The following is a 20,653-nucleotide window of genomic DNA, read 5'->3' as shown; positions in this document are numbered from 1 at the left end:
AAAATATATATATATATATATATATATATATAAAAAAATAATTGGATCCCTTATGCTGACCACGTGAATCTCCAGACACAAGGAAAACACTTTGGATAACCCTAGAACCTTAATATGGTTATGGGAATAAACTTGGCACCATTGATCTTGTACCCTCTACAGACTAAGTGGTGCATTTCATAGTTTATAGTGCAGTAGAGCAATTTTGCTTTACCGACACAAACTATCCTGGAAAACCGAAACAAAATGATTGGTTCAAAATTTGCTAAGAAATAGCAATTCAAAAGGGAACGCTGCTTGCTCTACACCGAGTCTTCCCAAAACTTTAGAAATGAATTACTCTAAACCAGGTGTTCCAGGTGTTGTGCAAAATACATGCTACAACCTGCAACGATACTTTTGAAAGCTAGATAATGTCTGTTAGCTTCCTTCACTACTTTCATCACAATCTCAGAAGTCCCAGTGTCTTGAGTAAGTCAATTCAAGAACTTTGCACACCACGCCGCTTTTAAGCTAAAGTGCATAAAAACACTCAGTACCTACTAGCCAAGGATACAGGCTGGTGTGGTAACAACTTTTCTTTACAAAATCCTCTAGATACATAAGATGACAAAACCAAACAATGCCCAGTCATTATTGCTTAAATAACAGACATTAAATGTTTTTACATTATATACAAAAGGCAAGTGAACCCTTTAGAACAAAGGAAAAACATACACTCTTAAAACAGAGTTCAGGAAGGGTGGCAGTATGGCTTCGGTTTAGATATATAGCGACCAATCGGGAAGACACTTTTGCGATACCTCTGGGAAATGGTTTTAAGAGTCCGATTTTCAAAAAAAAACATTGTTATTTTTTTGTAATTTAACAAAAAAGCCCACCAGTTCTTAAAACAGAACTAAAAAAAAAAATAAAAAATTAAAAATAAAATAATAAAAAAAAAAAAGGTACAAAAAAAAAAAAAGGTACAAAAAAAAAATTCCAAAAAAATAAAAATTATTGTGATCCTCTGATTTACCAAGTAAAATATTTGGTAGGTAACTATGTTCCAGAATATATTAGAATATATATATCAGAAGTACCAGGTTAGAAATGATATTAAGTAAAAAATAATTACAATGTCCTGATAACGTCACACAGCAATAGTTTGAGAATTATGGCTGTGAATTCTTGCCAACAGCAAGCTCTGAATAGCAGCACACGTTAATTTCTTGCATAGCTTGTAACCATGGGTTAAGCGAGTTCAACATGGGGACATCATGGAGCCAAAAAACTTTTTAAAGTCCCCCATGTCTAAAATTCAAAAAATTAATAGCATGATGTAACATTTCTATTTATTAAATAGCATCCATGTTTCTGCTCAAGTCTTATGGATGCGTATGAAGGTCTTTTATATGCAAAAAATCAAAGACCAACAAACTCTAAAGAGATGAGGTTACTTCAAGAACATCCATGAGGTTGCAGGTGGGCATTAGAATGTCCATTGATTGTTTGCAGCTTATTATTCGTGGTATAAATAGTGGTGATTTTGTGTTCAACTCTGTTGAAGTTGTTTTTTTCCTTGTCAAGTTTTTTTCCAGAATCAAAATATTCATCCGCACAAAACAGAGTACATTTAATGTACCGGTATACGTAATGACCAGAATAACCTTTTTGCATCAGACATGACTCCTGATCTTCTGTTATTGGATTCCGGAGTTGTACCAACTTGACTATTTTACATCCTTCACTCATGAACACCTTAGAGTTTTTATTCTTTCCACTTTACTGATCTTCCAACATGCCATCCATAGATTGCCTCTTTCAAATTCCTTGATCGACGCCGTGAAAGAACACGCTTCCGCCTTTAGAAGATCTCCCACCGCCATCTTTTTCTACCCATCTGTTTTAATTCAGAGAATAGCTCTGAACCAATGGATATCGCTCTCTGAGTCTCTATGCAAATAGCAGCGATAAATCACAATTTCGCTTGCAGAAAACAAGAAATCCATTGTACTTTCAACATGCTCTTTCCACCTTGCAGATAATCTTTTCTTCATATAGAGGAAGTACAGCATCCTCCTCGGAAACTTCCTGGAACACAGCATTGCATTCAAATTCATGGCTCTCCTTTTTGAAGTAATATCTAGAAATGGAGAAGAAGAAATATTAATTGAAAGGAAATGAATGTGAATGAATGTCTGTCGGGCCTATATTGGAATAAATGCGATTAGATGACTGATATGGTTCTACAGCAGAGTTTGAAACTTAACTACTGCGGTTTCATTAAAAGTCGTTGCATTACGGTTCTCTGGCATTTGAAGTTTGTAAAATAATTGATTCTCCTTTTTTTACTTACTTGTAACTTCCTTTCTTACTCAACAGCTCTTTGAACTCTTGCAGAGTCAAGCTAGGCTCTTTTGTTCGAATCATGTAAGGAATCCTTTCGCCGCAGAAATAATAGACGATCGCTAAACCTCCTTGTCCTTGACCATCACTGTTGAGTTTCTTGGCAGCCTTATGCCTGTAAGCGAAAGAAGAAACGAGCGACGTTTACATTAGCCATAGAAAAAATATATCAAATGAGCAAGAAATGCTTCATTGGCATAGTATGTGTCGGAACCTTCAGCATTTTAATCCACAACTTTGATGGGACCCTTATGGGACACTCTTAAAAAAGAGACTAACAGCAAACTAGCTTCTGTTTAATCTGAATCAAGAAAAAGTTGACTATAAATATATAAAAAAATATGGATACAATTCAAAGATATTGAAGTCATGATACTTACTCTTCTGAAAGCTTAAGAGTGGAGAATCCAGATGATGGAACACTTTCCGTGGTTTTGCCTTTTTCTTTTAATGTTGAAGATGGGGCACACCTAAAAAGTAAAAATAATAATAAACGTTAGCATTTGGAGAAAATGAAAGTTTTCTGAAGGTTGTGCAATGTGTTGTAAAGAGATGAAATCCAATAAAAGGAACACTTTAAAATAAATTTTAAAAAATGCACCGAAATTTAAAGCTGTGTTCCATCCGCAGGGCGTTGGAATAGGAGGTACCCAAAGTTACTTTACGTCCTATAAAACCGTAAACTAAAAGAGGATGACAATTTAAGTCGGTCCTTTTAACCAATATAAGCAAGATTAGACCCATGTAGCTATTAATTTTTTTCAACAATTCATATTCAATTTGACAAAGTGTACTAAAACAAGGTGAACCACTACAAAAACCAAAGTAAAATACCTGGCTTTATGAACTTTCGGCAGTCTCTTTTCTTCCACAAGCCGTCTTCGTGCCTCTTCCAATTGATCTAGGGTGTTGGGGGCTGTTAGTGGGGGCATGGATGTATCCTGCAGGAACAGGTGTGCTGGCTGAGATGCTGTTCGGTGAGTGGACTTCTTCATCTCTGGACAGTGATTTACCCTTAAAAAACAAAACAAAAACCCCAACATTATAAACACATTCCAAGTAAAAGACACGATATGTACCAACAACCCCATAACTGTAATGCACACATATTCAATAGATGGCCAACAAATTCTGTGTAAATAAAGGTTAATTAAATGTTACTTATTTATTATCGGTACTACCTAGGTTATCTTTGTTTCTGACAACATACACATAAAAGTATATATTGGCAAGCATTGTCAAAGGCAAATAGTTTATATAAAACTCACGTTGTACTGCCATCACGGTGATGCTTCTTCATCAACTTGGCACTTTCAAGCACCCATTGCAGGACACTGTGGGTCCGCTCTACCTCCTGTTCTGGTGACAGAGGAGTGGTGAGTGGAACAGAAGAGGACCCTTCCTCTACTCGATAAGACTGCGCACAACCTTCTGTTTTCCTGTAACTCCTTGTGCCTTGCGAACTGGAAAAAAAAGCATAATATTTTATAAAGGATGAACAATTGAAGACTATAAATTACTGTTTTCAAACACTGTACAAGAATTAACAAAAAAAAGTTAAACCCCATGGGGTTCACATACCTGTTTGCGCTCTTGTGTTCTACAGATGCTGGGACAACCGATTCCATTCCCTGAGAAACTTTTGGGCGTATGTGAGAGGAAGTGGAACTCTGGCACTTGGCAAATGCCGATTGACCTTTGGCTTTTCTTTGTGTAAAAGGGGACTGTGCTCTTGGTGACAAGTTTGCTGGTGTCTTCAAAACCCTAGACACATGGTCATCGAGAATGGACTGAGGGTCATCCTCCGCTGAAGTAGCAAAAGGCTCCTGGCCGGATGAAGGGATGTCATATTCAACCTTTTCCTCCTCCTTTAAAAAAACACCCAAGAGAACAATAAATTAAAACATTATAATGTTATAAGGAGTGACGATGTTTAGTAGACTGATCAAAAACAACACAGCTGGAACACTTACACCTGACAAATACAGAACTGTTTAATATATAGTATCAAAAAAACTAGAACTATTGTAAAAATGTTATTTTTGATAACTTGTAACATTTTAATACTTGTAATAAACGCGGGCGTTTCCCTGTAACGTGATTTGCGTGGTTTCGGAATGCTTACCTCTTTCAATCTCTGTAACCTCTCTTCCAATCTTTCTTCAGCCTCTCTTTGTTTCTTCACCCTTTCCAAAGCGATTGTTAATTTGGCTGCAAATTCTGCCGGGTTGCTGGGCATCATTTCTGCCGGTGGCCGCAGCGTCCTCTGTAAGGGGCATACAGGAAGATATTTTTTAAGAAAAAAAATACAGTGTCTACAAGAATTTAAAGTTTTTTTGACATGCATGAACATTTTACTTGGGTTCTTCAGGATACAGAACAACTATTTTTGTCCTTAACTGAAAACACTATAAAACTAATGGATACAGATGTCAAGATATGTAGGGTTCGTCCTCACTGTCAATGAGGAACGCCAACTCACATTTTATAAAATGGGTCCTGTTCCATCAAATTTTAGCCACTTTACATGTAACTTTTTTTCCTATGATGCTTACCGGAACAAAAGGCAGGTGCACTTGTCCATTTGCACTAACACTTCGATGTATTTCACGCTGCTTTTTGGAGCGGTATGGGGGAATCCCATCACTGTTGAGAGTAAACGCACGCAAAGAGGTAAGGATTTTTGGTTTTTAACATGTTTTTTTTTTTATCCAAAACAATATATTGTAAGCATAACTAGTCAATTATCCTACACATGCAGAAATGGTTCAATACATCAATCAGAACATCATCCCTTCTACTCCAGTTCAGAGATGCCAAAGAACCAAGAACATCAGCATCTCCTCTTTTTGAGCGACACGCACTTTCCAATTCCCTCAAAGTGAGCAACAAATTCCATTCATTGTCTCAAACAATGGGAAGAGAGAAAAAAAAAAAGCAAGGGGCTGTGTTTTTCTTGACCTGCAGCCTCTAGCAGTCAACTTGTTGAAAGAATGGAGTCCAAGAAGACCACCTGCCTAAGATGCCTCAACGTGTGCAAGCACGTGGGATAATTTCTCTTAACTCGGTTGACATTTCTTTTTGGTCTTGATTTACGGCTATGTGCCAATATAATGGTAGCCACATACCCATTTTTAATTTGGTATTTGGAAACGCACGATATATGGTTAGGCTTAAGGTATAATGAATCAGCATGAAATATGTTTACTTACACACTACCATCTGTCATGGACATGCTGTCCTCAGTGAGGGCATCACTGGAGATTTCACTATCATTGATGCTGGCTGCAGGAGCAAAGTACTGGTAAGCTGCTTCAGCTTTCCTTGTGTGGAACCTGAAAGAACATACTAATTAAACCTCCAGTAATGCATCCCATTACTTCCTTGGTTAAAGGTTAAGTAATACAAAAATGTTAATCATATGCATAAACCTTTAATAGTCTTTATGTCCCTTTAATTCCCACCAGCTAAAAAGCAGAGATGACAGAGGAGTAGTCTGGGGGGAAAAAGCTATAAGACGATTTGATTTGAGGAGCTGACGACATTATATCATGTGAACCCAATAAAGTTACCAAGAACACTTTGATTACAGAACTTTCTCATCATTTTAGATCTTTTTATAGTTGGACCTTTCATCACAAAAAGTTAGAGTATGTTAAAGGTGTTCTGGTGGGGGGGGGTCATGGAAATTTGACAATCCTGACGCAAACACAAAATATCTTCTCAAACATCTTTACTATCTAATCCAACATAAGCCATAAAAGAAAAAGAAGAACTGCTATAAACAGTCATTATAAGATAAGAAGGCTTTGAAACAGCAAGGCATCTTGGGAGGGAGGGGGAAGTGTGGAGAAAGAGAGAGAAGAAAGCTGTCCCGCTTTATGGATGTTGTTCTTTGATCTCTGGAGCAGGGAAAGATTTTGTTCACATCAAAGATATGTGAGCTCAGGGAAAGGAATAACAGCTAAGTTAACCTTTAACACAAGGAGGGGTAACAGTAACAAAGAAAATGCAGAAATAGTGGCTTAGATAAATAACATAGGTGTGAGCAAAGAAATAAACAGTTTTTAACCCACTGTTTATCAGACGTCCGACAAATAGCCACAAAAAAAAAAATACAAATAATAATAATAAGAAACACAAAAGGCAAAACCAGAATGGAGAAGCTTTCAGCAAAGTACTTTAGCCCTCACCTTTGGTGTCTTGGAGGGATACGTGTGAAGGCACGGTTAATTTTCCCCACGGCTCCTGCGTTAACAGGACCATGATGTACCCCAAATTCCTCATCCTCGGTCAGTGTGGGAAGTCCAAGCCTAGGACTATCTGGCGTGGGACTATCTTCAACATGAGAGTATTCCTTGCATATATCAGACTGTAGAAAAGAAGGGAATGCTTCTTGCTCCATTGCCTTCTGAATCTCCTGCTGGGCCTGGTCAAATAAAGTCCTATTCAACTGCTGATTCTTCACACAGTCCTTCACTTGGGCTCGTGTAGCTGGCTTTAACCGGCTTGAAACAGCCTGGCTGTTTTGTACATACCAACGGTATATAGCTTTGGCAGTCTTTAAGGTCTTGGGTTCTGCTAGATCCATGGCTCTGAAACCATTGCAAGCAAACCAAAAACTTAGAAGATCCACTAGCCCTTCTCCTTCCAAGTACATTCGGAAAAGCGTTGCTCCATCTTGGTCATCCAACAATCCATTGAGGGATCTGCCCCAGCGTGAGAAGCGTGTGTCATGGGAAACACAACCTTCTGCTTCTCTAAGAACATCTTCCTTGTATCTTGGTTGCTGAGGCTCCATGGTGTATTTTTCAGTCTGAATTAATGAAAAATAATATTAGCTGCACATCAATCATCACAAAACTCAAAACACAAATATGGGTATTAAACAGAATATTGGGATAAACCTGAGAGTCTGATGCTAAAAGTAAACTCTTGAACAAACTCTTGGGTTTCTCTCTACTATTTCACATCTGCTATAATGTAACAGACATGCAATGCCAACAATATAATTTATAGATTTAACAGTGGTATACACTAATAAAACATAGTTGGCCATGAATTCATACCTTGAAGTGTTTCGTCTCTTGGCCAGGCACCGGTGGGCGTAAAGAGGTCTCCCTGAAGATCTGCCCAGAATCTGGCATACAGGTCAGCACCCCAGCAGAACTCATGGCTGCCAGGAATCTTGAAGATTGAGCTGAATCATAAAAGGACAAAAAAAAACACGTAAATTCATATAATTCAATAAAAGATATATTGACCAAAATATGTTGTTGGTACAAAAACACCTTAATTAAAAAGTAATCGGAAATCAATCAAGAGTCATGTTAGCCAATTCCACCGGCCTACTGCAAATTACAAAATGCAGTGGAAGACATGAGTTACAGAAGATCAGAGTCAACAAGGAATGCAGGATCTCAAGTAATGGATGAGCTGCTGAGAACAGGAATCATGTGGAATATAGGATTAGTTTGAATAACTTTGGACCTACTTTAACAAACAGCGGAACCGGACTCAATCACAAACGCGAGAGAGAAAGGGGGTCTTGTTTTAATCAGGGAAAGCGTACTTTGTCAAAATCTAAAGCGAGATGCATTAACCCTTTGGGCTCTCGGCATGCAACATCATCATATTGCTGATGCTCTGGAACTTAAAAGGTTAAGCAGGCTTTAGAAGAATCCACTTAAGAATGCAGCACAACTTCTCCGGAACTGCTCGTTTCTATTACAAGTAAATGGCCATCTGGGAACTATTTTCCTCCTTTTCAACATGACTTATTCCATATACCCTGTTGCCCTGTAGAGCTTTTTTCTTGAAAATTATTCACAACAGGTGGGCCCAAGTCTCTGTTGTCCGCCCGCATACCAGCAAACGCTTCCACTATATCCAGATGTTTGGAGGGTTTTATAGGTACAAGTTCACAGACGTTTGCGGATAAAGGAGGTTATTTCCCACGAAATGCCACAGTGGTGAGGCCCATACTGCCCCCGTAACGTCAAGCAGGTCATCACACTTCTGATGTAGATTACACCATGGTTTAGGGAATCACTTAGTCCTTCCTGGTAGACAGGAGGAATGATATCATCTCGTTTTTCTTCTATTAAAGGACCAAATTCATTTCAAAGCGTGAAACACAGGGAGGGGGGGGTAACACCTATGACCCCAACCAACAAAAAGTTGCATGGATAAAAGGTCCTCTCCTGTTAGCAATTATAGCCCATCACATCCATTGTGGAGCAGAGAAGATTCATCAAAAGACACTATTATGGAGCACAAATCTCAACATCAGACCAAAAATACGCACAGCGCCACACAACCCCATTCTGGGCATCAAACACAACTAAGTTGATGACATAGTAAATCATCATACCTCTAACCATTCACTATGACCTCATCCAAATAACCAACACCTTCACACCAGGGTCCCAACACAAGTTGCTTATGAGTTCCAATGGCATGGCCACCCATCAAAGGCTTCACTGTACAAATAATGAGTTGTGAGCAGCATAAAAAAAAAACATTTAATTAAAAAAAAAATGCCCATCTTAGAAAACTACACACATGGGGTTCAGAGCTGCCCTGGGATGGGGTAAAAGCCGACGGCCGGTGTTTTGTTTATTTTGATTTTTTGGTTTTTAAATCATTTGAAACAATTACACAATGTATCCGAAGTCACCGATCACAAACATATGGATTCACCGGTGGGGCGGAATCGGTTAGATCCACTTCTGCTCCCAGGGCAGAACTTTCCCGTAGGATCGGGTGGAAAGGGGGGCAGCCGGCTACGGTGGGGGCATTTAATTGTTTTTCGGATCCGTTTGGTAAGGAGGATCGCAGGGCCGGAGGGGGTTTAATAGCTGCCCCCCGTGCACGTACCGACCCCAACCCGGTCCCGCTACATAAAAGTTTACTGGAAGCAGCCCCGAGAGATCGGGTGACTTCATGCGGCTCTTACCGTGTTTTTTTTTTTAAGGATCCTCGATCGGGTCTAACTCCGGATTCAATCAGAAAACAAGTAATCCAGTCCGCCAGGGAAGCTTTCTCATGGCTCACAACGTTAAAATAATCCAATCGGGGGTCCAAGTTGCAGAAAAAAACATGATCCAGACTACAGGAGGGGAGGAAAAACAGGGACAAGAGGAGGAAAAAAGCTTACACCTTCCTTGAGTGAGTTAGAACTGGAAGGATTTTCTCCCTCTCCCTCCTCTCTCTCTCTCTGAACTTTTTTTTTTTTTTTTTTTAATCAAAACCAAAAAGCCCTTTTTCACTCCCCCTGGGGACAAAGCCAAAAGAACAAAGGGGTGTTATGGCTTTAATGAAACATCAGTGGAGATCACTGAAGGCTGCGTCCTGGAAGCTCGGAAAACACTCCATACAGCACAAAGGACGTAAAACGCAATTAAAAAAAAGAAATAATCCTCTCCAGATGATTTTCTGATTATATGGAAAAAGTGTCCGCTTCGGGTACAAAAATCGGGGTGCGTTGATTTTTTTGGAGCGATCTTTATCCTGCGCTCATCACAATGTATCTGCCAGGACCTGGGATTTCTGAATTCCTTTCTTAAAGCCAGACTCCCCCCTCTGGTTAAGAAAAAGAGTCCTTTGAAGGCTGCCGGACCAATCACAGCAAAGAGTCTCCAGCAGCTATTCCTTTCATCCCATCTTCAAAGAGCCTTCAATCACTTTTAACCCCCGATGTGCTGCGAGCGAGGGAGGTGAAGAAGAGGGGGGAAGGGTTTTAAGATTTTGCAGCTTGCAACTCTTCCAAAGATGGATAATCAGACACCAAAAAAAGAAGGAAATAAAAAATAAAACATACAAAGCAGAAAATGATGTGCCTAAGAAATCATATGCGCACATTTGTGAATGATTAAGGAAGTTTTTTTTCTTATAAGTGGTAGCATGTGTTTTAATTCGTATTTTTTGTTGTGAACTAAGTGACCTTAAGAATATTTTTAAAGCTGCAAAATTACAGTGTATTTCACGGATACTTATTAATATTTTTTTAAAACATTTGCATACACATATATTTTTACCAATATTTAATATATATATATTATATTTATCAATATATAATATAAACATTTATATATATATAATTTATAATCTATAGATATATATTCATCAATATATATATATTTATATTTATCCATATATATATATATATATATTTATCCATATACTATATATCAATATATAATATAAAATTTATATATATACCGTATATATTTATCAATGTATAATATATAGATATATATTTATCAATTATTATTATTGATAATTATTATTATTCTTTAGTTAGTTGCGGCGTAACTATGTCCAAACTAGTTTCGAAGTAACTTTGCCATTCATTTAAAATGTAAAATATGAACTCAGCGTTAGTGATTCCAACAATTAAAAATAATGGGATTAGTCACGACAAGTTTTTACATGATTAACAAATACTATTTTGAAGACGCAATCCTTCCAACAACTAAATCAAAAGCAAAATTAATTAACGCGTTCCCTGCCAGAGGCGTGCAATAAATGTCCGGGGTCTAGAACGTAAAGCCAGTGGGCTATCATAGGCCCCTGCAGTGTATGGGGGGTCACAGGACACAAGGCTTCTTGGTACATAAGTTGACTCTTTGAAGTCAGCTCTAAAAATACTTTGTTGCTAATGACTTGTAGAATTATTTGTTACCCGCTAGATTTTTATTATATCAGTGGCGTATATGTGTGCAAAATTGGATCCATTTGTAGGGATCCTTTAAGAGGGATAGGGGTCAAGGACAACGCAAAGGGGGACATGCACCCTAGGCACGTCTTTGTTATGACCACTATGTGTGGTACCGATCCACCAATAATGCATGAAACATAGGCACTTTTAGCCAATATGCTTATAATTTATTTTCTTTTTTTATATATATTTTTATTCTAGATGCCTCAGTTTCACTATTCAAAGATGGACGTATGCATATTTTTTGGGGGATAAGCTAGGCTTTGAGTGGGCCTCAATGAAAATATAGCCCTTTTCTGCTTTTCACTTTGGAAGCATATACCTTTCATGTAAAATAGATCACTATTGGGCAATGTGGATTATAGTTTTTTTGTTGTTGAGTTTGATGTGAGGTCAGGACATAGATTTGTTGTGTACCCAGAGGACCCATCGAGAATTCCACTCAGCCTTAAATATAATGTATAATATACACAAAAATATTCGGTGGGCATCACTATTTATTTGACTCGTTTAGGCCAAATGGTATGAGTTTGCTAATATACATAATATTATAAAAATACAAAACAAACCTATGAAAGCTACATTTTAACACAATTTATGCAACACAATTTCCCGGTTGCTTTCAGTATTCCTTTAATAATCCATCTAGCGCAGAATAAATATTGGGGTGCCATCGCTCTGTGATCCTTGGCCATTTTCCAGTCTTCGTGGTAGCCACTCTACTGGGTGGCTTCTGCTTGCATCCACCTTAGTCTATGATGCAGTGCTTCCCATTACCTCTCATTATTTCCAGCGCCATCCTTGTGCGTTCCTATATCTTTGTGATATATTACCTAAAACTCCTTTTCTAAACTTAAATTTACTATTTGCCAATCTGGTCACAACTCAGCAGAGTTCAGACAAATGAAGCCCCTATTGTCTTAGGTCTTGGCTTGGCTAAATGTCCCCTGAGGTTCAGCTGTGAGGGACAGCTGCCATATCTAGGGGCCAATGGAACCCTTAGGCACTTAAGTGGAACCACAATGACATTGACAAGGTTGACTTCCAAGGAACATTTTTTGCAGATTTTGTACTATAGTGTCATAGAGGTTTCAGGCCGTCATTACGTAGACAGGTGGTTGAACCTGTTGCTGTTACAAAATATTGGTGCAAAATGCCTAATTTCTAGTGGGTGACCAAAGTCCCCTTTGTAGCCTTTGGCAAGCGCATGTTGCACGGAGGTAGCGATGTTACTGGCATGAGCAATCATTTTGATCCATGCTTTGATTTATACAGTATCTATTTATACAGGGAAGCACGACTTGGTATTAATGTGTTCAGCTGCATAATGTTATAGTCATTCTGCCTAGCCGAGTAATGAATTAGTTAATAGAATGTTTGGCTGGTGTTCTGGGTTTGGTTTTAATTAAGGCTTATGAAAAGCTGCCAATTGAAACTCTTTTGAATGGGGAAGCTACTTTTGTGTTGGCAGCTCTGCATATCTGTCTGTGACTGTGTGGGCCAGTGTGTGTGTGTGTGTGACAGTGTGTGTTTTGACTACTAGTGATTAGGACTGGGCAAAAAAAAAAAAAAAAATGAGCCCATTTCCGAAAATGGGTATAAAGTAGGGCTTCTCCGATGCTTAAAATATATCACATGATCTTTTGTGATGTCACACTCATCAGTGCTTCCACGGGAGTCACCACTAAATCCGGCTCTACTGGTGGTTCCACCAGTATGCATCAGGAAGAGTGTGGACCTTGACATTGGTGGTCACTACTATAGAGAAGTCTAGAGAATAGATAATTCTATATGTATTTTACGTTGCAGATTACAAAAAAAGAGGTTTGCCTTTTTTGGTGACCTAGACAATAGTCTAACAGATTATCTCACCATGGCACCAAGTGCAGTTGCTATCTAGGCAAACCAGCTCCACCACTTTAAAACGTGGTACCACCACAGCAACCCATGGAATGTTCTTGCTGACTAACTATTGCCTTGGTTAGGGACATGCCTATTTTTTTTTGGAAGACTGCATTAAATATATAGAGATAGATATATAGGGTCCATGACTAGCATCTTACTCTTTTATAAGTAGGAAAGAGGAAACGATATAGTAAGTGCAGAATGTCAAAGGCGCTATTCCACCTACAATGAATTTAACTTTACAATGGAATGCCTAAACCCTCATAACTCTCATAAATAATGGCGTTAACCTGTGCTTTATTTATAATTTTTCATTAAGAGGCTTGTCATGTGATGCAAAGCAGGCACTGATTGGCTGTTGCCATATAAACAAAAAACTTCTGAAACAGTTGTTTTAATATAAGTTTGATGTGATCAAACCTTCAGTAGAAAGTTTAATTTGTTTAGCATGTTAGCTTAACTCCTATGGAATCAATCAATATACCCATTCAGCGGATCATCATCAATTATAGACCGATCATCTTAATCTCATATACTAGATCTAGTAGAGGTGTAGTTTCTTCTCACTGACTTCACTATGCATTATGAAGTTGAATCCTCAGTGAGCTTCTTCTACAAGTGTAATCCATGTGGTCCATCTGGTTATTTGATTTCAGAGAAACCTGGCTGGTGTACTAAGCTCTCCTTGAAGGAGAAGCACATTGGGGTGCACCCTTCATAATGCATAGTGATGTCATTGCACAAATAGTTGCCCCCCCCCATATGACAAGGCACTTATATTGTATGTTCCCTAGTTTGTAGAAGATGAAGACTACAATACTACAAATAGTCCAGATGTCCACCCTTCTAAATATGGAAAGGGGCAATCCATATGGTGGGTTTCGGCACAATCCTCCATGCAATTTTATGTATTAGAGTTCATATGATGGTTCCTCTTTGCCTCTTTAAGTCTGAGACATTTCTATTGTTTATCACAAGGCAGTATGATAAAGAGTCGGGGGGTTTGTCTAGTAGACTGGGATCCGATAACAGAGCGAGAACTCATATGCAGGACCAACATACAGCCGTCTGAACACATTATATTATGTGAAAACATACAACAACACAATGTTTTTGATGTAATAGTGGTAATTAAACATTTCCTGGCAGTTCCCATTTAGATTAGGACTATAAAGGCAGAGGTATGCAAGATGCTGTCCATAGGTCAACAGCGGTCTAGCCTATAATATGGACTTTATCAAACTTGCTATAAATCAGATAGTTATTTCTAAATTCATTCAAAATTAAGAGCGTGGCTTATAATCAAGAGCATCCTCTTTTATAGCCAAAAGAGTATTTTATTTATGATGTCATTTGTTCGATTCTTCAGATCTGTATTATCCTCATTCCTCCCAAACTAGGCTAGTTAAAAAAATAAATAAAAAATCAACCATTAGGAAAACCTTAAAAATGAGCACGACATTTTTTGGCGTTTAATTTGAATTATAGGTGCTCGGTGTGGCCCATGATTCATATATAGCTTATGTCATAGAGTAGATTTACTGAATAGAATGTCAATTCTCTTCCTGTATCTCTTTGTTCATGTCCTGGACATTGCACTGCAGCTCAGGAGCTGCAACTTCTCCTTTAGGTTCAGCAGATCACATGCAGCCTATGATTTAGTTTACATTTTTATTACACCCACTTACTCACTTCAATTCTATACTCTATTCATCTGTGTGAGTAGAACCCTAAATGTTATTAGCATGAGCTGCATCCTTTGCAATTTCCTTCATCATATCTGGGTTTTCCTTAATATATTGCTTTTTATAATCTAAACATAACTGTGGTTCAAAGCGCTGCTTTTGTTCTACGTGGAAATCTGAGTAACTCCCTAGATTAAGTGTGTCATCCTTTTGATTCAAACGTGGACAAGAAAGGAAGGAAAGGCAACTGATCTACATGAGGACACAGTTGAAACGTAGCACTTATTAAAGCGGAAGCAATCAGCATTAAATAATGCAATGTATTCTTTGCCTCCGTATGTAAAATGCTGAGTATGAGCCAGGATTTTGCACCAAAACATCAAAATCGTAGCAGAATGTTGACTTCTTCCTAGTTTACAGGCTTAGCTGTAATGCAAGGATGTTTTACTTTGCCAAGTGAGTGGTTGATAAGTGGAACAGCATCAAGCAGAAGTGGTAGAGGTTAACACAGTAAGGGAATTTAACCACGCGTGGGAAAGGCATAAAGATTTCCTGAATCTAAGACGAGACCAAGGACTGGTTAAGGCAGAGTCTTTACAGCAGAAGAAACGGACTAAATGGGCCAAATGGTTCTTATCTGCTTTATGGTTACAAAGGACAAAGGGCATATTTTCCAAGTATCCATATCTGTTGATCCAGGAGAAGGAAAAATGATCTTTTAATTCCATATTGTCCCAAAAGTGTAACAAAATATTTATGGACTCCAAAGGCAATGAAGCATTTTCCTTGGATTATCATTGCCTATGCGAAAGTTACATTGTCATAACCTTAAATGCCCGAGTTTCGGTCGAAAAGCATCCAACAGTTTTGAAAGTATTAACTGAATCTGTCAAAATCACTTCACTTGGCAGCGTACTCCCCATTTGTTAACTTCCCTGACTTGGAAAAAAAAATTCTTTCCCTTGCGCAATATCAGATCTATTATCCTCTAACACCAGAGGACAATGCCATGTTGCCTGTAAAGTTTTATGAATAAACATCCCAGGACAGGTCTTGGTGTCGTATTTGAAGATCCTTGTATAGTACAAGCAGGTATCTTCTCTACAAAGCAAATAAACCCAATTTGGAAAGTCTCTCATAGCCGAGATCTTCCGTTCCTTTAATTAGTTTTGTGTCGAAGCCCTTGCCAAGTTCCATGACGTCTTTTTTATGAGCTGGTGCCCAAAACTGAACTGCATATTCAAGGTGTGTTCTTGCCACTGATATATATATATATATAAAGGGGCAATATTTCATTCTTATCTTAGAAACGTATCCCCTTTTAAATCAAGGATAACCAATTGGTTGATTTTTCATCAAATCCCTGAGATTACAGACTGCTGGGAAGTCTATTATGCACAAAAACTATCTTTTCTTAATAGATAATCATAATTGGTTTTCTTCTCCAAATGCATGACTTCACATTTTTCCACGTTGAAACACAGCTGCCCTTTTACTACCCAGTTTCTGAGCCTTTTGTTCAACATATTGACTTTACATAATAAATATACATGTAAATAAACTTCAAAAATCTCCATCCGGAGCATAAAGAGTATTAACATCAAAGGTCAAATCAAAGTATTTTCCCCTTATATTCTCTGTGTTGACTTTGTCATGTGATAACCATGGATGCTTAGAAAATGTATTCATTATATTTATATACAATACAAAAATTTATTTTTTTCCTCTGTATTTATTAAAAAAAAAAATCTACTTCAATCATATCATGACTTATTATCTTTATTATAAAGCTATTTCTTTTCATAATAATTGCAGATATAATTGTGCTGTGATATGGTACCTAAATAATAATAATAATAATAATAATAATAAATAATAAATGTATTATGTAATTATTAAAAAATATATAAAATTAAAAATATTAAAAAGTAAATTAAAATATGCATTTCTACAGCCATGAAAGAACATCCATTAACCTTTTATGTGAGTGTCTCCATTACACATATAATAAGTACATACGTATACACATACATAATTAAAAACACAATGCACACAATTAACTATCCTGTGTTGTGCCAGTACAGTTAAACAATCACGTTTATATTTGTTAATGCTGCCAATGTTTTTGTAAGCTATGGCTTTCCTTAAATTAATTATGAGATATGTGGTGCAAGTGGACACAAAGACTGTTTATACTACAGCTATGCCAACAATGCAAAGTATTTATGTTTTTCATTCATCTTAACTTCAATGGGATTGAGGTTCTTCCAACCCGAAATAACAAAACTGCCAACAATATAATCACTTCGCCAACGATAATTATCTTGGTTATTTAAAGAGAGGGAATAAATTGGTGTTAGCTCCCTGTTTTGGAGCGTTCGTCTTCTATTATTACCCCCTAGTTTGTGCATCGAGACTAATAGTACCAACTATATAGCAGTCGTGATGTTAAACTATTATCTTGAGGACCTCATGTGGAAATTTACTTTTAGACAGGTTGTAACATTGATGTATTCCTTCGTACGCCATTTTGAATAAATATTTGTAAATTTTCTATAGAGCTTTTTTTCCTCCTAAAAATAGGAGATAACTAGGAAAAAGGTTTGTTGTGTTGGTTGGTAATGTTTGATGGGTGTTATGCCCATTAGTGATCTACAAATCCATAAATGTGCCGTCAGGCCCTTGAAAGAAATCTGTAATGTCACGAAAATATGGATTGGGTTTCTAACTCAAGTAGAGAACACCTGGCAGGTTTGTAGTGTTGCCGTCTCACCGCTCTTGCAGACGTGTAACAGTTATGTCTGGGAGGAAATGGTGCACCTAAATTGGAAATAGAAGTATAAAGATCTACGTTCAATCCCATTTGGTCTTCTGTATCGCCTCTAAAAGACTTCACAATATGTTCATGCTAAGCTCCTTCATGGAGAACCAGGTCCCTGTTACACATCATCTATTTAATCTCTGCTCGGAGGCTTTTTCTGGGTGCTTCTGGCTCTGCCCTTAAATTATATATGTTTACAAGATGGAAGATAATTGTCACTTTTACAGTCCAACAGCAGGGAGGTACGATATTGGTAAAGGGTATGCATACATAAGTTCAAAATGGCCTTGTATTACAAAGGTTACTCTACTGCTAGTTATTTGTTTACCAAAGGAAATAGAATTCTACTTCAGGATCTCATAAAATCTTGGCTCAAGCAAATTCAGATTTTTCAAAGATAAGAAGAGTATAATTTGCTCCACGAATAGAGCAAAAGGCATCATAATCTGGGCCAGATCATCAAAGTTCCCATGAAAACGGTACCTCTGTATTTAGCAGATGCAACCGATGAGAGACGTAAACTCACCTTCTAATTTGGAACACTAGGATGGAGACAAAACCAAGGAGTGTGTGTAAAAACCAAACCATATGAATATATTGCTAGGTTTCCAATGTTGGTAATACTTGAAAAAACCCACAAATAATGTTTTACATTGAAATGGATTAAAATGCGATCCTATGTACCTTGGCAATCCTGAGGAACTGATATTTGCTGCTACCTGAAAAGAACACCATGCCAACACTTCAAAAGCTTAATTGATGTTTACCAAACACAATAAGGTAGTGAGCAATACCACGCATTGCACAAAAACTACAAAGACAACATAGCCACGAGTGCATTCACAGACTCGCCTAACCTGATTTATTTTAAAAGGCTTGCAAATTATTTGATTTAACTGCTGATATCTATTTAGGTCTACCTATACTGTCCTGCACAAAGAGCGCGGCGATCGGCTGAACCATCTCGCTAATTCACATTCACAAATGATCCACGTAGACAAACTATTAGGGATCAAATGTATTGGGATTACAATGGCCAACCTGAATATCTCCCAACACTCGGTGTAAAACCAAGGATGTGACCAGCCGTTTCATTTTACAGAACACTTTCAAAAACAACTTATGCTAATAAAAAAGACCATCAAATACATAGAAATATTTTGCAAAGAATATCAAATTTTATTTACGAAGCGCCAAAAGGTTTCATAGCCCTATAACAAAATTAATTTACATTAAAATTGACCAAATAATTTTTTTCCCATGTATCATCTCGCCCCTTTTGACTTGTTTTACAGCAGGATATATATATGCAAGTGGGACTGAACACATTTTCCATTTTCCTCGTTTTTTCAGCTTGTTTTGTTGTATGCACACATCGGTCATTTCAGCAGAACCCCTAAAAACGGAAGTTATATGCGTTCTTGCGTTGTATCTTTGCAAGTGCTGGCCAACCTTAAGGTTAAGCACCCCACCAAACCACACAGGTTAATTGGGGTACCTTGACGTAGTGGCGGGCACCCCATAATCTGAATGTATATGTTCTTTAGGGTGTGTTAAAATGTATATTTTATTCAGGAGTCACCCACAAACCCAGCATTCACATAATCTAATTTTTGTAACCTTTGGCCTTGGTGGGATTTTGACCGGGTTGATTAGACCACAGTGGTCCTTTCACCACCAATAATGGTGGTGATACCTTCCACTTGCTGTCCTCCTTTTAAAGACTGCCTTTCCAAGTAAAGGGGGGGAAAAGTGGATTTGGAATAGGAAGGTAGGATTTCTTTTTCTATTTAATCCCCTTAACAGTTCGAACTTTCCTTCTGGTTCACTCACCCCTCCCTTGCATATTTATCCTTTTATCACTTCAAAAAGCCCCTTCTGTCGCATTGTTTGCACCTTGGAGGGCTTTTTCATATCACACTGTTATTTGTTGACAAAGCTTTCTCTCTCAGGGGGGATGGCAGGGAAGGCAATTGGTGAAAGAGATTTGGAAGCCTTCTCTTTTATCCTATGTACACCTCCCTCCCCCTTCTTTCCTGCATATGTATATCACCTCATCTCTTTGTCACTTATTTTAGGTCACATTACGCCATCACTGTATGAGCTATCACCATGGAGTATTTGCAAGTGAGACGCAAGACTGTCTGAGCCACCCAAGGCTATATGGTGGCATTTGAACTCCACAAACAGACACTCAGTCATATACCTTTAATCATTAAACCCTTTAGAATCCCAGAACAGTTACTGAATTATTTATAATAACATTAAACAAAAAAAAATAAAAGATTTAAATCAGGATGTACCATGTCTTACACATCAAGAATTTCTTGAACGATGAAATCAAAACGGAATCAGAGAACCTTGTGCTAACTTTTACTTTTCAACCTTGCGCCTTTATCGCGCATGGTAAGCTTTCCGTATAAGGCTTTGAATGTGTATGGTGGGTTTACGCTATAGCAGTGTTTAGACCCACATCAAAGATGTCTTTGTTTCAAAGCCTGCCTTGGCTTTTCCTTCTATTTTCTAATCATGTATCTCGGTGCCAAGATTTACTGAATACATTTTGTAAGGCAGCAGTGCTGAAAGATTAGTCTTCTGTTTCTTTTTTTTTTTTTTTTTTTTTTTGTTAATTGACTTTATTTTCTGCACGATTGCTAAAAATGATTAACAGCTGCCAGATGATACATTCGTAATTAATATAATATATATAAATGAATTGTTGTTTTAATTGATTATAAATAATATTATTATTATTTATAATCAATTAAAACAACAATCCATTTATATATATTATATTAATTACGAATATATAATATATATAAATGAATTGTTGTTTTAATTGATTATAAATAATAATATTATTATTATTATTTATAATCAATTAAAACAATTCATTTATATATATTATATTAATTACTAATTATATTATTATTATTAATTATTATTATTTTTTATTATTATTATACCAAAAAAGCAATTATGGCAGTTTTATGAATAATATTGAAAACTAGATTTTTCAAAAAAAAAATCCCCTATCATCGTAACACAGATGATGGTCGCCTCAGATCAGCATTATTGCCGTTCCCTAATATATGTTCTCGTTTTCAGTACTCTTAATATAACAGCTGCAAA

General features: G+C 37.3%; 1 protein-coding gene across 1 annotated transcript; it reads right to left on the bottom strand.

Moving 5' to 3' along the window:
- Positions 1–1,747: 1,747 nt before the first annotated feature.
- LOC128470720 (axin-related protein-like) lies at positions 1,748–7,583 on the bottom strand. Its single transcript, XM_053452626.1, has 11 exons — positions 7,458–7,583; positions 6,582–7,204; positions 5,601–5,723; positions 4,944–5,034; positions 4,514–4,654; positions 3,970–4,256; positions 3,657–3,851; positions 3,223–3,402; positions 2,769–2,858; positions 2,339–2,503; positions 1,748–2,125 (listed from the first exon to the last, which is right to left on the bottom strand). The coding sequence occupies exons 1-11, from the start codon at positions 7,560–7,562 to the stop codon at positions 1,999–2,001; spliced, it is 2,127 nt and encodes a 708-aa protein (XP_053308601.1). The 5' UTR covers positions 7,563–7,583; the 3' UTR covers positions 1,748–1,998.
- Positions 7,584–20,653: the final 13,070 nt, after the last annotated feature.

The sequence above is a fragment of the Spea bombifrons genome, chromosome 12 (assembly GCF_027358695.1).
Source record: "Spea bombifrons isolate aSpeBom1 chromosome 12, aSpeBom1.2.pri, whole genome shotgun sequence".
In the NCBI taxonomy this organism is placed as follows: Eukaryota; Metazoa; Chordata; class Amphibia; order Anura; family Pelobatidae; genus Spea; species Spea bombifrons.
Note: the sequence above shows the minus strand (reverse complement) of the source record. Positions and strands in the feature narration are given on the sequence as shown.

What these genes read in the sequence shown, in the direction of transcription:
- LOC128470720 (XM_053452626.1), bottom strand. Translation starts at nt 7,562, where the DNA reads ATGAGTTCTGCTGGGGTGCTGACCTGTATGCCAGATTCTGGGCAGATC. An exon ending in GGTTACAGAGATTGAAAGAG is followed by an intron (nt 4,257 to 4,513) that starts GTAAGCATTCCG and finishes GTTTTTTTAAAG; the next exon opens with GAGGAGGAAAAGGTTGAATA. An exon ending in CACCGTGATGGCAGTACAAC is followed by an intron (nt 3,403 to 3,656) that starts GTGAGTTTTATA and finishes TTGTTTTTTAAG; the next exon opens with GGTAAATCACTGTCCAGAGA.